Source organism: Zophobas morio, unplaced genomic scaffold (assembly GCF_036711695.1).
Source record: "Zophobas morio isolate AGI-343-1 ecotype UQ-CSIRO unplaced genomic scaffold, CSIRO_AGI_Zmor_V1 ptg000012l, whole genome shotgun sequence".
NCBI classification, from domain to species: domain Eukaryota; kingdom Metazoa; phylum Arthropoda; class Insecta; order Coleoptera; family Tenebrionidae; genus Zophobas; species Zophobas morio.
This window is the reverse complement of record NW_026972117.1, coordinates 17,939,154-17,958,699: the sequence shown is the minus strand read 5'-3', so window position 1 is coordinate 17,958,699 and position 19,546 is coordinate 17,939,154. Positions and strand designations below refer to the sequence as shown.

General features: G+C 35.2%; 1 protein-coding gene across 1 annotated transcript in view; it reads left to right on the top strand.

Annotated features, from left to right (window-relative positions):
- Nucleotides 1-2,667: 2,667 nt before the first annotated feature.
- LOC135128400 (neurotrophin receptor-interacting factor 1-like) overlaps nucleotides 2,668-19,546 on the top strand; it is a 65,579-nt gene continuing 48,700 nt past the window's right edge. The window contains exon 1 of the mRNA XM_064055307.1: nucleotides 2,668-2,960. Coding sequence (XP_063911377.1) covers nucleotides 2,822-2,960 — 139 coding nt within the window. The 5' untranslated portion in view covers nucleotides 2,668-2,821. The remainder of the gene's footprint in view (nucleotides 2,961-19,546) is intronic.

Here is a 19,546-nt window from a genome sequence, read left to right as displayed (position 1 = left end):
CCAAACTTGATAATTGAACTGTTTTATAAAAAATTGTACTAAAAACACGTGAGTGTCATCAATGGTACAATTGATGTTAAGAAGGTTTTCCTTTCTTGAAAAACATTTTAAAACTTTATATAGACATTTTTACAAATGCAAAAGATAATCATATATGTCGATTAAACTGCATATTTTTTAATCAGCTGCACATATAATATATATTGAGCAATAACGGACTTAAGACAGAGCTTTGGGAAACACCAGTTTCCTGTTTGAACAACTCTGACTCGGCTCCATTTAATTTAGCAATTACTGATATATGTGTTCTCTAACTAAATAAGAACCTAACAATGAAATTAATAAATTTTTTGTTTAAAGAATACAAGGTAATCCCGCACGTAGCTGTGTCGTATTTCAAAATTAACATTTTCGGATAGTAGTCCGAAATAATTAGTCGAAAATTATTTCAACAGAACTTCTTATATAATTTAGAACCCATCTACTATGTACAATTTTCAGAGGACGTCATCACACAGTTGGTGGGGATGATTAGACGAAATTTGGTTAGCGCTTTACCATCTACATGATATTCTTAATACACATATAAAAATTTACAACGATCGGTCCGTGTCGGAGATTATCTGTCTAACAAAAATTGGGACGAACGCCGGACAGACAGACAAACAAACGGAAATCAGAGACCTGTTTTTTCGTACTCCAGGTTATGACCCATCGAGAAAATGTGAAAGTAACCGTCGCCGGATCAGGCGCGGATACAGGATTTCGTTTAGGGGGGGGGGGGGGGGGGGGGGCAATCGTTACACGTATAGTGTACAGTAGAACCTCGATAATCCGAAGTAATTTGCAAAAAGGTGTGTTCGGATTAACGATTTGTTCGGATCAGCGATTTTCCCAAAAATCTGAAAGGGAATTGAATAACAACTTCATACACAGTTGAAAACAAACTTCAAGAAATAAACTTTAATTTTATTAAACAAAATTAAAGAATTCTTAAGCAACAATGGATAATAGATATACATTCTAAAAAAATATTACTCCGTGACCATAAACACGCTATCCTTTTGGAATCAACACGCCGAGATGTATACCCTGAATTTTTTCAGAATTTTTTGATAAATTTTTCAAAAATGAAATTTCCCATGGTGTATTACCTCCATTATGCAAATTTGGACCCATTCTCGAAGATTTTCGAAATTTAAGTAAATACATTTTGTTGTAGATTTTGGGCCTCAGAAATCACTTCTAGCTTCATTTCTTTGATAACTTAAACCATTTTTCCAGATTCGTCCAGTTGAAATATCGCAATTTTTAAAAAATTCGAAAAATTCGAATTTCACACCGAATTTTACGAAAATATTGTCAGCACGTCAGGATATACATATATCCCTGAATCTTTTCAGAATTTTTAGGAAACTTTTTCAAAAATGAAATTTTCCTCATGCAAAGTTCCACCCATTTTCGACGATTTTCGAAATTTAACAAAATTTTTTTTTTCTTGTAGATTTCGGGCCTAATTTCTTCGATAACTTCAACCGTTTTTACAGAATTAGTTAATTAATTCAGTGCATTGAAATATCGCAATTTTTAAAAATTTCAAAATATTCCATACAACATATGCAGAAAGACCTTGCCTCATTTTTGCAAGTAGGTGCGTGTTTCCAAGATCAGTTCGGATTGCAGAGTTTTTGTTCGGATTAAAGAAGCATCAACTTCAAATAGCTTCTGTTCGATTTACTAGATGTTCGGATAATCGTGAATTCGGATTATAGAGGTTGTACTGTATTTACAAAATGAAATGCGATTTCAAAATTTTGAAATTGGTCAAAATAAATTGCACCCATTGGATCCGCGCCTGCGCCGGATAGACTCAAATTACAATACTTCATTAACTTACGCTCGGGAAGTAAAAAGAACCAAATCGTAGAAATAGTGTTAAAAGAAATTAGCAAAGGGTTCAACTTTTAGATTAATCTGTGGGTCAATTCTTGGATTATTGTTAAAAGGTTGAGGTGAAATCTGTCCCACATGAGAATTATTGTCCAGAAATTCTAAAACAACTGTTTCATCTAGTAACGACGTTCAAAATTTCATGGACACCAAAACTTAGATGACTATTTTGTTTAATATTTTTGATACACTATTTTTGGAACATCATGTAGGTATGTTTTCTTATAAAACAACGCTCCTTACTTAACGTTTAGTGAACAAATTTTGTTATATACAGCTAAAATTTCAGAGCAATCTGTTCGGTAGTTTTGGATAGTTTGCATCAGAAAAACATGAAATTAGACGTCCGTTGAACTAACTCTATTGGAAGAGAAATCAATTTGTTTTTTTTTTGCACACCGCCACCTCCTCACATATCATTTATGGCCCTGCAATTACCCTTCGCCGCCCCCGCAGCCGGGCTCCTGTCCCGTAGCCCGACCGTCCTATGCACCGGCTGCATCCCCCGAGCGAGACCGTCCCCGGCGACAAGGACGCAAAAGCCGGTGCTTCGGTAACAGGTGTCGGTCCCGATCGATCCCACGCTTGGGCGGCGCATGCGCCGCCGTCGCCACCCCGCTGCCAACGTCACGACGCCAGCACTCGCAACCAGGGAGTGGTGAGTGGCTACAACGAGCGAACCCCCAGTGCAACGTCCGCCGCGAAGACCCAGTGACAGTGCAGTGCGCGTGGGTCCCGATCGGCCCCCCGATGAGTCCTGCAGGTTGTTTACCTGTTGGCTAGGCCGGCGTCGCGACGCTGCTACTTGTTGCGCTATACCTATCCTCCGCCATCACTCAACCACCTGCCGGTGCACAAGAGATCGATAACGATGCCGCGCTGCTACATGGTGAAGAAGCAGAGCAACAAGTACAAGGACTGGGCGCCGGAGGGACCGCAAGGGCCGCCCGACAGCCCCACGGAAGGGTGCGTGGCGCCTCCGTACTACACGCCGCTGACGAACAGCACGGGTGAGTAGGGGGCGGCGAGGTGCGGATGGGCCTGGGGGCCGGATGGTCGATGGGGAGCTGACGGGGCTCCCACATGGTAAGCTCCACTGACACGGTCAGGAACGCCGGGTTCCTGGAGGTCCCGATGTATGCTTTCCAGGCGGGCGAGATCCGGGGGCGGGGAGAGGGAGGGGAGCATGCGAACGTAGTAAACAAGGGAGCTCTACATTCAATGGGGAATGTGGAGTTGCACGGCGAAGCGCAGAGGGTTCAAAATATTGGGAAACGATACGATACGAATATGTGTACACTTGATATGGAAAAGCGACAGTCCATATGTCAACAAAAGAGTTACAATACATGGAAAAGATACAATATGTAAATATGTTTTCGAAAGATCATAGTATCTGTAAATAATAACGAAGGAATATGTAATCACACATTTTTTATGTTTTGATTTACTATACTCAAGTTGTGACTGATAACAAAATGAAATGAGACTCTAACGCTAGTGCATAAATATGTCTAAACTAAGTCAACTTTCTTTCTGGAAAGAAATCTACGCTACTCTGATTTAACCTGTTCCGAAATAAATCTGTTTCATAATGCCATAATGTAGCAAGATTTGTTGAGTACTAAGATATTATTTGTACACCAGCTAAAAACGTTATGCAGACGTTTTTGCAAACGCAAAGAATCGTCATACCTACCAATTAAACTGTAGACAGAATATAATGCATATCAATATCATTAACCTTAGCAATATTGTTTATAAACATATTGGGCAATAATGGACTTAACACGGAACCTTGAACAACAACATTCAATTTAGCAAATGGAATATAAGAATGAAATTAATAAATTTGAAATCCGGTTGTTTCGAATACCCAAGGTGGCAATAATCTGGACACAATTGGGAACGCAACCCAGAATATATTTCCAAAGAATTCTGATTATTATTATTCATCAAAAACATTAAACATACTTAGCAATATCAAACACTGTCAAAATCTTGACAAAAACAACACTTCTGAAGTTTACAGCAAACTTTATTTAATTTATTTAATAACTACTCAAAATGCTGAACACCGTTTTTTTTACATGCTTCAATCACATCCCAAAAATACCTTTTCACCCGAATTAAATCATCTGGTTACGTAGATTCTATGGCTGGCGATAATTTATTTTCCAAATATTTCCGATCTACATGTTAGGGAAGGGAACATCAAGAATAATCCGACACCCTGCTATGATAATGCGCGGTAGCACCGTCCTGTTGAAACCATAAATGTTGTCGTATTTCCAAATTAGAGTAGTAGATAATGGTAAATTAAATATGAAGCAAATTTACAAAATATAAGTATGTTTTCAAAAAAAATGATAATATCTATATCGGTAAACAACAACGGATGAAAATGGAATCGCATATGTTTTAATGATTTTGTTTACTATTACAACGTTTTTGTATTATTAAATGTGTGACCTATACTTAAAGAAAACTTTTATTCCTACAAATATTTGAGATTCTGACATGAATCCATGCAAAAATGTCTATTTTTTTCTCTAAGCTAACGCAACTTCTGGTAGGGTTGCATTACTAGACGTCTGGAAGGAGACCTAAGCTACTCTGATTTGACCTGACCTGAAATAAAATATTACACTACTGACAAAAATCTGGATTTGTTTTATTGTACTTTAGGGGAGAGCGAAGTTCTGTCGAAATAACCTTCCACAAATTTTTTTGGTCTTCAATTTTGCAATGTCCGTATGAAAACACATTTCTCCACCCACGTAAAGCTGTTGCCTTAACTTTAACTAGATCATTGAATGATTCCTTCTTCTTGGAAATGGTTTTCTGTATTCCAGGTACAGCTAATTACTTAATTTACTTTAATGTTACCATATTGACAACCAAATTGATCAAATCTCCTTGAAAGCTACTTCTTTTGATGACTGTAGAATTAAACACAAATGCGTTTCTTTTCTTATGGAATTTAATGTAATATCCTCCCTTATGTATTTATTATTTTAAAATCCATGACTTGACTCCTAGAGTACGAAAAAGGTGGTTTCCCTTTACCGTATCTCGATCTGTTTGTCTGTCTGTAAATCCTCTGTGTCAATTTTTGTTACTCGACCGATTGTTGTTAAATTTTGTTTGTACATACATTAGGAATCTGATATAGATGGTAAACAACAATATTCAGAAAACTTTACTCCATTCTAATTGCTACCTGCTAATCGTGACATTCTTTTGGTGTACAACCATAAACAGTCGAAGTTAAGCATGCGGGGTATCATTTAAGACACTAGTCCTTATTTCATAGAGGTGATCACAAAACAAAAATTGCAAAATCAAATTTTATAATATTTCAAAGAATCAAGATTTGTTAGATTGTACCTCAAGGGCAAGTTCCCAAGGGAATTTCTTCCAAAATAACCTTCGGCCAATTTTTACTTCCCGAGCGTAAGCTAAGAAAGTTTAGTAACGGAGTAACTTGCCATTTTCAGGTTTTCTCAATGTTCGTGAACCCTAGAATATGGAAAAAGTGGTCTCCCGTGGTGTCGATTTTAACTAAGTGGATACTTTCCGAAACTACCAGACCGATTGTTGTCAAATGTTACATGCATATTAAGAATATCGAGTGGATGGTAAAACCCTAACCAAAAAAATGACGTCATCTCCAAAATTTACAATACTCTCCACTTGTTTATCAGTCCATGTTGAGTGTATAGATTTTTGGAAAAAAAATCAAAGTTGTATAAAAAATTTCCAAATTTAACTTTGGGACTCCAAAACCAATAGCTTTCAAACGTTTTAAGAATGGAAATCGTTAATCAAAATTTATTCGTTTATATCCTCCCGAAAACTTAATGACATCATGTCAAAATTTGTTTCGAATAAATCCTATCTAATATAAGCAGAATATTAGGAATTTATACTTGTAGTTTACCAATGCGTCCATATTTTTCATAATTACTTACACAGGGTGTTTCAAAAAAATTAATGAATGGGGAAATTTATTTTTTGGATAGAATCAAAAACGTTTTATCCCATTCTCCCGAAAATTTGACTATTCAGTACTATTATTATTATTAATATTACTATCTACTCAAATCGATATGTCCTTCCTAAAATGCGAATGACGTCGACACAAAATTTTGTTATGGGAAAATTCACTAGAAACATACACACAGCATACTTCTTTACTTGTACTTTACCAGTGCATTGATCTTAACTTATAGGGGTTATCATAAAAAATAAAATTTAATTTTATCATTTTTCGAAGAATTTATATTTGTTCGCCTGTACTTCAGCGGCGAAGGAAATTCTGTCTAAAAAGATTTAGACAAATTTGTTTTATATGTATTGTATGTATTAGAAACATCTCCGTCAATAATTTTCGGATTAGCTCTTTATCAATAATTTTGGCAACGTCGTTCCATCTAGCTTTATAATACTGGGTGATTGTTTTAAATTTCTGCTCTAGTTGGCCATGACTCCTACGACAGCAGTGAAATTGAAACAGCTGACGTAAACGTCATGGCCAACTAGAGCAGAAATTAAAAAATCTCCCGATATTAAAAATTTTAAAAATGGAATGTTATGCTAAATTGTTTCCAGTTTTCCGTTTCGTGTTTCATAACAACTTCTTGGATCTTCAAATCAAAAAAATCTTGTGTTTATATTTTTTTCAAATCTTTATAAATGTTCAAACTCAAAAGCATATTGTTACGTTGCTCGGTGATTTAAAATCGGCGTGGGTTAAACTCAACAATTTATTTCTTAGTAGCTTGGATTTACACGACTAATTACAGAGCGATTATGTACAAAATAATTCCGGTACTACATTCACTGGGTTTTCTCGACACTCGTTGAACTCGACTTGTTAACTGAATTCAGCCCTCGTTGTCTGGGTTACACTAACTGCTCCCGACGGTGGTTCCTATTTAAACAGTACGCGGTTCTTCTCGAAATGCCTACGTCACCGCTTCCAGACTTTTCTCCGGGCGTTGTCACCGACAATGAGTCATCGGCGACGTACATAACTAGAACCCATAGGCGTCGGACTGGGGCGGCGGATGGGTTTATTTCGTAACAGTATAGATCAAGTCCCAGTACTGAGTTGTTCGTGTAATTTTCTGAAAAAAAATCTGAGAGTCGGACATTTATTTAGTAATATGTATTACAATTAACTTTCTAGCTCAGTTTTGATCATTCAGTTTTTCTAAATATTGAATTGTGCTAACAGTGGAACACAAAATGTGTCGTCTTTTGTAGAAAACATGTTTTTCATTTAATTCATTCATTTAACTCTGTCTCTTCCATGTTCTTATATGCATTCTTATATTACAGACGACCTATAGAGTTTACGTTCTTAACAGTATTATTTAGAAGGATGAAAAAATGGTCGGGAAGCTACTTGTTTATCAATTTTTCTATTCACGAAGCAAATTTTAGAGTTATTGTACTATTTAGCAAAATATTGGCAATTTTAAATATTCAGCCATATATTATTTTCATGCAAGAAAAAGTCTAAAATACAGAAATTTATCCAACATGTTCAAGGTTTTCTGATTTAATTATTTCTAAATAATTCTACCGTTAATTAACAAGAATGGTAGAGGCTAATAAGGTTAAAAGTTCAGTGAACATGAGCATAATTGAATACAAAATGGAAACCAGTAAAACGACTACAAAGTTGGTAAACGTTAAAGTAATAATTCATTTTGTATAACTAAAATAAAAGGAGAAATTTCATGAGACGGTTTAACGTTTGCCAAAGTTTAATATTTCAGTATTAAAAACATAATTTGCAAATTTTATTAATAATTGTTTCAACTCTGTTTACTTTAATTTTTTTATTTGATTAAGAAACTAACAATAATGTATACCGAAACATTAATATTTAATACTACTGCACTAATAATAATAACACTTAATCGGATATCACAGATTATAACCATCTCATATTTCTGAACATGCGGTAATAAAAATACCGATTTTTTAAGCATCGTAATCAAATTATTATCACATACAAATTATTTATATTGCCCGAAACGATACACCCACTTTACTTACAATAAAGGGAAATCAATACGGAATTGCTTTATCAATAGTCATTAAGTACATTGAGGTCGAAATCGAATGGTTTGTGTGATTTTACAAAAGTGAGTAAACAATCCTTAAGAGATCATTCAGAGCATTAATGCAGCATAATGCTTTTTAATAGCAAAATAAGTGTATAGATGAAAAGTACCTCCTCATAACCATTTTTCACATTAATGAACTGTTTTCAACCCAATTCCAACTTAATGTTTGTTAAAAATATCGATACGAAATCATGTTGGCTACTATTTTCTACTCACTCCTAATCGATATCTTAAGCGAAAACACACATGTATTTGTATATACATGCAATGCATTGCTGAAACCGCAAACCTGCACACAGTTCCTCCAAGTCTCAGCACACAACTCCGACAAAGATGACGTCAAGCCCCCATCTCATTCCACAAGCCTCAACCAAGTTTCTAATGACTCTTTCAACTTTCCTATCGATTCCGATGAAAACAATCTCCCAACAACACTAAAACCCCGCCATAAATAGACGTCAGCATGCATCATTCTCTTTCTTAATTCACAAACATCTATTGACAGCTCGACCTCCAAAGACTCGAGTTTCTTGTAGGACTTCCGAAGCCCCGGAAAATAGGGGGCGCTGGATTACCACACACGAAACAACTACTTCCGTTCACTTTCTTCTTTCCACGTCTACGAGGGAAATTTAAGTATTTTGGAACCCTGTTGACAGCTTTTGGAGGAAAAAACAATTGTGGTTAATAGTGGCTAAGAATCGTAAATTAATTGGACTGCATAGGGTCCATACTTCGTTGAACAAGAATAAAGTTTTGGGACGAGGCGTCAACCGAGTTAATAAATCACTCGAGGAAGTTAGTTTTATGACTAAAATGGTACTTAGCAAATCGTTTCATTTTGAGTAAAATGTAATCTTCAAATAAGGGTCATCGTTACAAAAGTTGTATCATTTGTTCAAAAATGTTCAAAGGTTGATTTTCACTTCAGTTTTTTAATTTCCTAAAACATAGACAAAAACTGTGATATCCATTTTTCATATACATCAAAAGTGTCCATGTTTTTGACAAAATCTTGAATAAAATTTGTCTGATATAGTTTTCGGACATGCTATCCATTTATTAATAACCACTTCATGATCTGCAACGTCACTCGTATTTTTCATCGTAGACTGTAAACAGTTTTACTGCAAGTAAGACGAACGTTTTGCTGGGCGATTATTAAATTTAAGGTGCGTAATAAACTTCGTTCTAAATTAACATATAAAACGAGGGGAAAAGGAAAAATCTTTAAATTTCCTTGATAGCCAACCGCTTGTAACTAAACTGCTTCGCTAACTGGTCCTTTACCCAATTTTTAGAAGTTATATTAAAAAATATGTTTGGTAGTATTCTAGTGAAGCCTTTTGTGTTGAAACTATTGAACTTTACTAAAAATTTCTACATGTTGCTAGATAATGATATAGTGTAGCTTCTGGACCACTTTCTGGCGAAGGTAGTCCGTCTTGGCCAAAGTGAGTCGACCGTGGCCGATCATGGCTTCAAATCTCCATTTTTACTTCCTGATAGTAAGCTAAGGAAAAACTACTTTTACGTTTTCTCAACGTTTCATGACTCCTAGAGTACGAAAAAATAAATCTCTGCCTCTCTGCGGTCTGTCCTAATTTTTATTAGACAGATAATATCCAAAACTACTAGACTAGTTATTATCGAATCTTATACGTGTGTTAGAAATATCATGTAGATGGTAAAACGCTAACCTAAATTTGGATAAACCTCCCCACCTACAACAGGATAACGTCATCCCCAAAATTTACATCATTTACTAAATATTATTTCTATTTTATAAAATAAAATGATCCTTCATATGTGGTTTATGAATCCGTGTTCAGTTTTTACCCTAGACATCCAGATTTATGGACAAATTCAAAATTGTGTTAACGTAATTATGGTAAATCATTAGTCAAAATTTGTTCGCTTATCTCTTTTCGAAAAATTGATGACCTCATATCAAAATTTTGGCGAATAAATTCTCTCTGAAAGGAGTTTTAGGTAAATTCTAGAACCACTCATGCAGAGTATATTGTATTGGTCAAAATCAAGGACGGCTCATGCATATTTTTGTTTTAGCTTTTGAGTGTAATCATAAAAATAAAATTCGCAAAATTAAATCTCATGATTTTTCGAAAAATCTGGATCTATTTACCGTAGACGAATTTTGTGATATCACAATTTTTCAATTTGCAATTTTTCAATTTTTCGTTTCCTCAGTTTTTCGAGTTCTTGATTTTTATTTTTCATTTCCCTATTTTTTATGTTCATATTCTCCATTTTATATCACAATGTTTCGTTTTTTCACATTTCTTTTCTTCCGATTTTATAATTTTTAGTCATTGATATTTCAATTATTCAATTTTCCAATTTAGTTAATTTTCAACATTTCGATTTTGCATTTTCCTATCGTTTTTTCGATTTTTCAATTTTTCAATTTCTCATTTCTTTAATTTTTCAAGCTCTTGATGTTCAATTTTCTATTCTTTCAAGGTTTTCATTTTGTACTTTTCGTTTTTTCATTTTTCATTTTTCAGTTTTACAATTTTGCAATTTTTCAATTTTTTTTATTTGAGGTAAAACACCTGTAAACTAAAAAATCGGAAGAAATTCGAAAAAGAGCGAAATCGAAAAATGGAAAATCGAAAAACTGCAAATCGAAGAAATGAAAAAACGATAACGAAACATTGAAAAACTAAAAATTGACAAATTTAAAAATTGAAGAAAGTAATGAATCGCAAAATTGGAAAGAAGAAAAAACGAATTTAATCGAAAAATTGGAAAACCCAAAAACTGTAAAATTGAAAAATTATAAAAGAATCATCAGACTTGCAAAACCGAAAAACCGTAACATTGAAAAATAAAAAGTGAAAAATCGAATATGTAACTGAAAAAGTTTTAAAATCCAATCATTGAGAAATTGAAAAGTTATGAAATCCTGAAATTGTTAAAGTGAACAATTTTTTAAATTATAATTATTACATATAAAATTTAAAAATCGAAAAAAGTAATGAATCGAAAAATTGGAAAACCCAAAAACTGTAAAATAGAAAAATTATAAAAGAATCATCAGAATTGCAAAACCGAAAAAGTGTAACACTGAAAAACAGAAAAAGTGAAAAATCGAATATGTAACTGAAAAAGTTTTAAAATCCAATCATTGAAGAATTGAAAATTTATGAATTCCTGAAATTGAAAAAGTGAACAATTTTTTAAATTATAATTATTACATATTTAAAATGAAAACTAGAAAAATTGAAAATCTAAAATTGAAAAAAACGGGAAATTGCAAAATATTTCCCGTTGGTCTGAAAAACTGAAAAATCCAGAAACTGAAAATTTTCACGTTGAAAAAAAGAAAAATCAGGACAATAAAAAGTCGAAAAATTGTAAAAATAAAGAAAATATAAAATAGAAACCAAAAATCGCAAATAGAAAATTTGAAAAATTCAAAAAATTGAAAAATTAAAAATTCAACACTCCAGAAATTTTAAATCGAAAAATTGCCAAATCTAAAAATGGAAATATTGAGAAGAAAGAAAATTGCCAAACTGAAAAATTTAAACTTGAGAACTTGGAGAATTATTGCAAAACGAAAAGCTGAAGAATAGAAAAAGTAAAGTCAAAAAGGCAACGGGAGTGTTATTTACACCACTGGTTTTAACATTATAGAGATTATCAGAAAACAAAATCGCAAAAAAAATTTACAACTTTTCAACGAATCGGAATTTGTTGGGCTGTACTTCAGGGGAGAGGGAACTTCTCTGGAAATAACTTTCGACTAATTTGTAAAAATGGCGGAAGTGTAAAATTTTAAATATAACGTCTTTTTCCATACAAATACAATTATCTGGAAAACTGATGTAAGTAAATAAGTAAGTAATGTTTTATTGTGTTAAACTAAAAGTTACAGTCGTCATAAAAAAAGAATATACAAAAAGGTACTTATATTTCTATAAATTACAAACTGAAATTGTACTCTAAATATTCATTAATGCTATAAAATGCATTTGCCATTAAAAATGATTTTATTTTCCTTAGAGCTTCCTTAGATGATAGTTGTCGGTAACTTAACGGCAGCTTGTTAAAAAATAATATACAATAATAATTAATAGCATTTCTACAGCGGGAAATCCGCCAATATTCAATCGACAGGTCAGCTGATCGCGTATGATAGTCGTGAAAGGAGCTTAATGTGGGAAAAGACACTATTATATATTTTAAGCTATGGTAAATGATGATGCATCTGATATCGTTTTTTTTTTATATAAAAAATGTAAATATATAAGAATATATAGGCTATTTCACTTAAAAAGACAAAAAAAATTGTGGTCCTAAATGAGTTCTAGTATAAAATGTGAAGGACTTTTTTTGTATGTATATGTATGTCACAGCTAAAGGCATTGAAGATAAACCACTTATTTACAAAACGTCTTACTCCCACCACAACTTATGCAGTGTCAACAAGAAGTAAGGAGTGTCACTGACCGCTTTATCTAATTCTTGTAAACAAAACAAGCTCCAAAGAAAACAGTTGGGAAAACTTAATTTACTTCCTATTATTTGGCTATTAGAAATGCTCCAAGCGCATTTTTTTTTTTTTTTTCAGTAGGAAAACAGAATTATGACTTTGGTTTGGCTAAAAAGCACTCATCGGAATCCTGCCAAGAACAACTACTTCCGGTCACTTTCTCCACCGCTCGTCTACGAAACGCTCAATTTATTCGCCATTAGAGGATTTATTGCCTCTTTATTGTAAATACAAACACGACTCAAATAGAAACGCCGACTTTATTGGGAATCAATTGTTGTAAATATTAGAAGCCTCATAAAAGTCGCAGTTAAGGTAAATGCAGGAATTTTATAGTTACTGGATGCGCCCTCGTAATAGGAAATCGACGGAAACACGTGAAAAATTCACCCCGTATTGATTTACAATCTCCTGTCAAGTTATTATTCAAATATTGAATGTCGAAATAATGAAAACGTAATCCTTTGATCGGGAGGGTTTTGGAAGCGATTGGATTCGACGAGCTGCAAAAAATTTATTTCGTACCTGTGTTAAATGTATCCAGGAAGTGGAGTTGCGTAGTCGGGTAATAACTCGTAAAATTAAAGTTTCCCGGCGCTGCACTACATAAAACCCAACTTGAACACTAGCTTTGCTACATTGTCTCAACGGAGTTGTAATTTTTATGGATGTTTGTTTAAGAAACAGCAGGAGTTCGTCTACAACATGGAGTTATGAGATATTTATTTAGGGTTTGGTAATTCATTTAACGGGAGTGGAGTCGAGGTGCAATCTGATTTAAAGTAGTGACAGTTAAAATAATGTATATGCATGTTTCGTGCACGAGGGAAAGATATCTTCCACCTTGCTGACACAATTATAAAATCTCACCAATCGTCCCTTTTGTATTCTTTGGGGAGTTGAGGAATTGTGTATTTTCAGACCTTTTTTTTAAACAAGCTACAACTGGTTCAACATTTTTGTAAATTTGGAGCTGCGAGTTTTAAAATTAAGAAAGAAAAACGATATTAGCGTATAGGTAATCTGATTAGGAGTAAATAAAGCTTCTAATTTGTCCTACTTGGCTCGTTAACGTTTCGTGTAATAAAAATTTTACTGGGTTTGGTGTGTCTTTCCACTCGGTGTAATTAAAACGCGGAACCCATCACAATTTTTACTAAATACTCCTAACTGTTTAAGAAGGCAAGTTGTCAATTTATTAAATGTCATTAAAGTAGTTTATGACGTGATTGTTCTCTAATGATTAGACGTTTTTACTTCCCGAGCGTAATCGAAAGAAATATTGTAATCAAGTCCGTCGAGGTTTCTTCGACTTTTCATGACCTCTAGAGTACGAAGTAATAAGTCTCCCGTTTCCGTTTGTCTGTCCGTCCGTCTGTCTGTCCGTCTGTCCGTCTGTCTGTCTGTTTGTCTGTCCCTCTGTCTGTCTGTCTGTCTGTCTGTCTATCTGTCTGTCTGTCTGTCTGTCTGTCTGTCTGTCTGTTCGTCTGTCTGTCTGTCCCTCTGTAAGTCTGTCTGTCCGTCGTCTGTCTGTCGTCATGGATTTTTATTAGACAGATAATCTTCGAAAGTACATTGTACATAGTAAATGGGTTTTAAATTGTATAAAATAACATAATCCTACACATCTAGTTTATGATTCCGTGTTGAGTTTTAACCGGAACCGTCCAGATTTTTTGGAAAAAAAAAACAAAATTGTGAAACAACATTGTGCAATTTATTTTTGAATCTGCAAAACCGAATGCTTTGAAATCTTGCAGATGTTTTAAGGTTCTGATAGTCATGATAAATTTTCAATCAAAATATATTGACTTATCCCTCCAAAAAATTGATGACGTCAGCTCAAAATTTTGTCAAATAAATTCTATCTAAAATGTAGAAAATATGATGACTCTGCACTTGTGATGTATCATTCCATTTGTATTTTTGGATTTGCTTATACAGGTTGATTCAAAAAAATTATTGAATGCGTGAATATATTTTATTGTTTTAATCAGGAACTACAAAATCGACTGCCTTGAAATCTTGGAGATGTTTATTTGCTCATCCCCCCTAAAAAACTGATGATATCACCTTAAAATTTTGCTGAACAAATCTGGAAAATATGATGACTCTATATTTGTGATTTATGCTGCATTAATATTTTTTAAATTTGCTTATACAAGGTGCCTTAAAAAAATAATAACCGAGTCAGTTTATTTTATTGATTACATCAAGAATTGCAAAACTGGTTACTTTTAAATCTTGTAGACGTTTTGAAGTTATTGTAAGCATGATAACTTTTTAATCAAAATGTATCTGTTTATCAACCCCAAAAAATTGATGGCATCATCTCATAATTTTACAGAATAAATCCTAACTAAAATTGCAAAATATGATCAGTCTATACTTGTAATTTCTCATTGCATTCAAATTTTTTAAATTTGCTTGTACAGGGTGACTCAAAAAAACTAGTGAATCGGGCAACTTATTTTATTGAATAATTCATGACTTTGAAATCTTGCAGACGTGTTAAAGTTATTGTAAGCCTGGTAAATTGTTAATAAAAACATATTTGTTCATTCCCCCCCAAAAACTGATGACATCATCTCAAAATTTTGCCGAATTATACCCAAAATGTGCAAAATATGATGAGTTTTATTTGTAATTTATCATTGTATTCATTTTTTTTGTTTTGCTTAAACAGATGAATCAAAAAAATTAATGAATGAGTCAATTTATTTTATTGATTAAATCAGGAACGGCTCACTCCATTTTCTCAGAAAATTTGGGAATAAAATACTGTTATTTATAGTATCACATTGCACCAATCCAAGTTGATCTAAGTGTCCTTGTGTTTTCTTGCACTGGTAATACGCTGTGACTATTTTTCTTTTGTGCTGTGACTAGTATTTTCCATGTTGATGACGTCACACATTTTTTATGGGTCAAATTAAGAACGAGTGAAGAATACGCACGTCTTTATATAATGATGATTGAATAAGAATTATAATATTCAGAACATTTTGTTCGGTTGTGGTTTAATTATTAATTTTAGTCCTGTGTTTTGAGAAGACAAACTCATTCAAATCAAACTAATTTCTACGTGACATTCTTTCAATGTATAAACATAAATTGTAACCTACTTACAGGATTTCAAATAAATGCTACTTTATTGTTACCTCACGAAGTGGGTTTCAACCCGAGCCCAATAAAACTACGTTTACGACTAATTATATTATTAAAGGTATTACATACGATAAGCCAATCACTGTTAAAATATGCGGAAGGGCACCTCTTCTCTCCTCAGCGTAGGCGGCGGAGGCTCCTGACTCTTCCTTCGGTTCTCAGGTCCCGTCTCTTCCCGAAAATCTTCCTTGAAAAGCCCCTGAACTTGATTGTCTCCCTCCCCAGCTCCTCACTCCCTCCCGCCCCGCTATCTCCTCCGTTCTTATCTCTCTTTTTCTCCCCGTTTTTTCCCGTAGCTCACACCAACACTACGCGTGATAGATGCGCCACCACTTCGAATGCAAATCAATTCAAAATTAAATAAAAATCCGTTACACACCCCCCTATGATAACAAAAAAATTTAAATTAAACATAATTAAAATTTTTTCCATAAGATGTATCCCACCTAAGAAAAAGGAAAGAAATTGTAAATAAAAAAAGATTCCAGTCATACTCCAGAATTTTCTAAGGAGTAAACAACAAAAGAATTTTGAGAGCCATTTTCGTGAAACAGGAAATGTCTCTTTGAATAGGAATTCGAATCCAAGAATTTGCAGATTCAGAGATTCACGAACAAAAACGTCCTCCATCGGGAGAACATGAAACCTCTGACTGCTAATCGACGAAGGGCAAAGTTAAATGTTAAAATCGAGAATCAAATGTCAAAATCTGGAAGAGAAATTGTCAAAATGATGGTTTTATTGTGTGCACACGTCGTAATTGGGAAAAAAAATCAAATTGTCTTGAGTCGGAAAAAAAATCGTACTCATCCACTCACCAGATTCATACCACATACACGAGATCACTCATACATCATATTCTCTCTCTCAGGCACATAGACTTAAAAAAATCATTCGTCGGTACTACTGTCTCCACGATCATCACCCCGAAACGGCTTAAGATCTTTAACGTGCCAGTTTCCTAGGTTTTGATGACTCTCAGCCTCCGCTAATCTATATACGAGACGAGAGATAACCAGATAACCTTGGTGACGATACATGGAACATATTTTGGAGCCAGTTTACTGGAAAAGTGCTTTGATGCGTCTGAAAGTACATAATTGCGTTTCCACACCCGGTCACCTACTTGATAGGAATCAGCAGGACGGCGTCGTAAATTATACGTGTGAGAATTTCTTTTATACGCGGCCGTTAGTTTTTGACGCACTGTCTTGTAGATTTCAGACAAGCCCTCCAAATTTTCAAAATATTGGCTCCGGTCAGGGTTCGTTAAATCAACTTTCGATGGGTCGCTGTTCCTGTCATAAAAATCTCCTGAAATTGGTACGTACCGACCAAAATTTATATACGTAGGAGATAATCCGGTGGCTTCATGAATGGCCGTTCGAAGCGCAAACCCAATTTTTGGTAAATGGACGTCCCAATACCGATGATTATTATCCTTAATGTAGGAACGAATAGCAGCCCCGGCTACTCTGTTCACTCGTTCTACGCTGTTTGTTTGGGGATGGTATTTTGCTTTATACCAAATCTTACATTTGTACAAATCCGCTAGCTTCTGAAAATCACGCGAAACAAATTGAGTACCATTGTCGCAGGTGATGATTTGAGGGACACCAAACATCAAGAAGACGTTTTCTTCTACAAATTTGATAATTGACTTGGAATTTGCCTTACGAAGAGGATGTAATAAAATGAACTTGCTGAACCAATCACAGACCATTAAAATATAACAATGCCCCTGCATACTACGAGGAAGAGGACCTAAAATATCAATTGAAATCAATTGCCATGGGAAAGTAGCCTTCTTAGAAGAACCCATCAATCCGGGAGCAGCTACATTAGTTGCCTTTTGAGCTGAACAAGTTGAACATCGAGAGACATATCGTTTAACATCAGTTTGCATGCCAGGCCAAAAATAGAGTTCTTGTATCCGTTCCAGAGTTTTATATGATCCAAGGTGAGCTGCTAGAGGAGAGTCGTGGCTTTCACGAAGCACTTCCAGCCGTTGTGATTTGGGTACTACTATTCGCCAACTTGGAAGGACATTTGGGACTCGATACCGAGGCCTCGCATGTTTATATAGGACACCATCCTTAACTAAATAATCCGGATAATCGTTTGGACGTTCCTCAAGACTTTTAAGCATGCTATGGTACCACTTATCTGTGTTTCCCGGCCTCACCTGAATTACAGCAACTTCTGGCAGTGGCGCTCGACTTAAGGCATCCGGCACCACGTTCATAAAACCCTTTCGGTGTTCTAAAACAAACTCAAATTGTTGCAGCTTCACTGCCCACCTTGCCAATCTACCACTGGGATCCTTTAAGTTGTTAAGCCACAGGAGACTGTGATGATCAGTTACTACAGTGAATTTTGCCCCCTCAATATACGGCCTGAATTTATCTATCCCGAATAGAACTGCCAGGCATTCTCTTTCGGTTACCGAATATTTTTTCTCAGCCGGCGAAAGAGTGCGACTAGCGTAAGCTATCACTACCTCACCTCCTTTGCTATCTGGTTGTGTTAGAACCGCTGCCACTCCCACATCCGAAGCATCACTCTGGATGGTAAAGGGTTTAGAAAAATCTGGGCTTACCAACAAAGGAGCGTTTATCAAGGCATTTTTGAGTTGGTGGAAACAATTATCCGCTTCCTGCGTCCACACCAACCTATTTCTTTTTCGCTTGCCCAGGAGAAGAGCTGTTAAAGGAGAGGTGAAATCTGAAAATTTCGGAATAAAGCGCCTGTACCAGCCGCAGAGCCCAAGAAATCGTTTCATTTCTGTGACTGTTTGGGGTTTAGGAAATTCCGCCATGGCGGCGACTTTTTCTGGATCTGTATGCAAACCTGATTTATCCACAACAAAACCAAGGTACTTTAAAGATGGTAGGCAGTACTCACACTTCTCTGCATTGATGGTTAAGTTGGCTTCTTTCAAGCGTTGGTAAACCTCCCTAAGCACTTGAAGATGTTGTTCAAACGTTGGTGTCGAGATAACAATGTCATCCAAAAAAACAAACACATATGGTTCCAACGAAGGACCTAACACTTGGTCCATTAGACGTTGCAAAGTCTGAGGAGCATTCGACAGACCAAACGGTAGCACCACGAATTCATAAAGCCCTCGAGAGGGAACAACAAAGGCAGTCTTTTCGCAGGACGTATCCTCTAAGGGAATTTGCCAAAAAGCGGACTTAAGATCAATTTTTGATAGATACCGTGCTCCAGTTAACATGTTTAAGATGTAATCGACTTTAGGTAAAGGGTAAGCATCTGGTTTGGTCACAGAGTTAAGTTTTCGACCGTCGAAACAAAAGCGCTTCTCACCGTTTGTTTTATTTACCAATAAAACAGGAGAGGACCAAGGACTCGATGAAGGCCGCACAACTCCCAACTCCAACATCTTGTCTAGTTCCCGATTGAGGTGAACCAGCATGTAAGGTGAGATCTGATGATGACGTTGCTTAATTGGTCGCGCATTACCAGTATCTATAAAATGAACGGTTCGTGTGGTTCTTCCCAATTTCGTACCTTTTTCCCACGATAACTCATAGAAGAGATTTTTGACCTTCTGAAGTTCTGACATTTGAGACGGACTTAAGTCCTGTAGTGAACGAATACCTTGCATCGCCGCCACTAAGATATCATCTTGACGATTAACTGCCCTAATAGAATCCTTACTCTGCGCCGTACAGCTAAAAGAAGAAAAATCAATCGCTAAGCCAAACTGACGGCAAAAATCACTGCCAAAAATAACTGA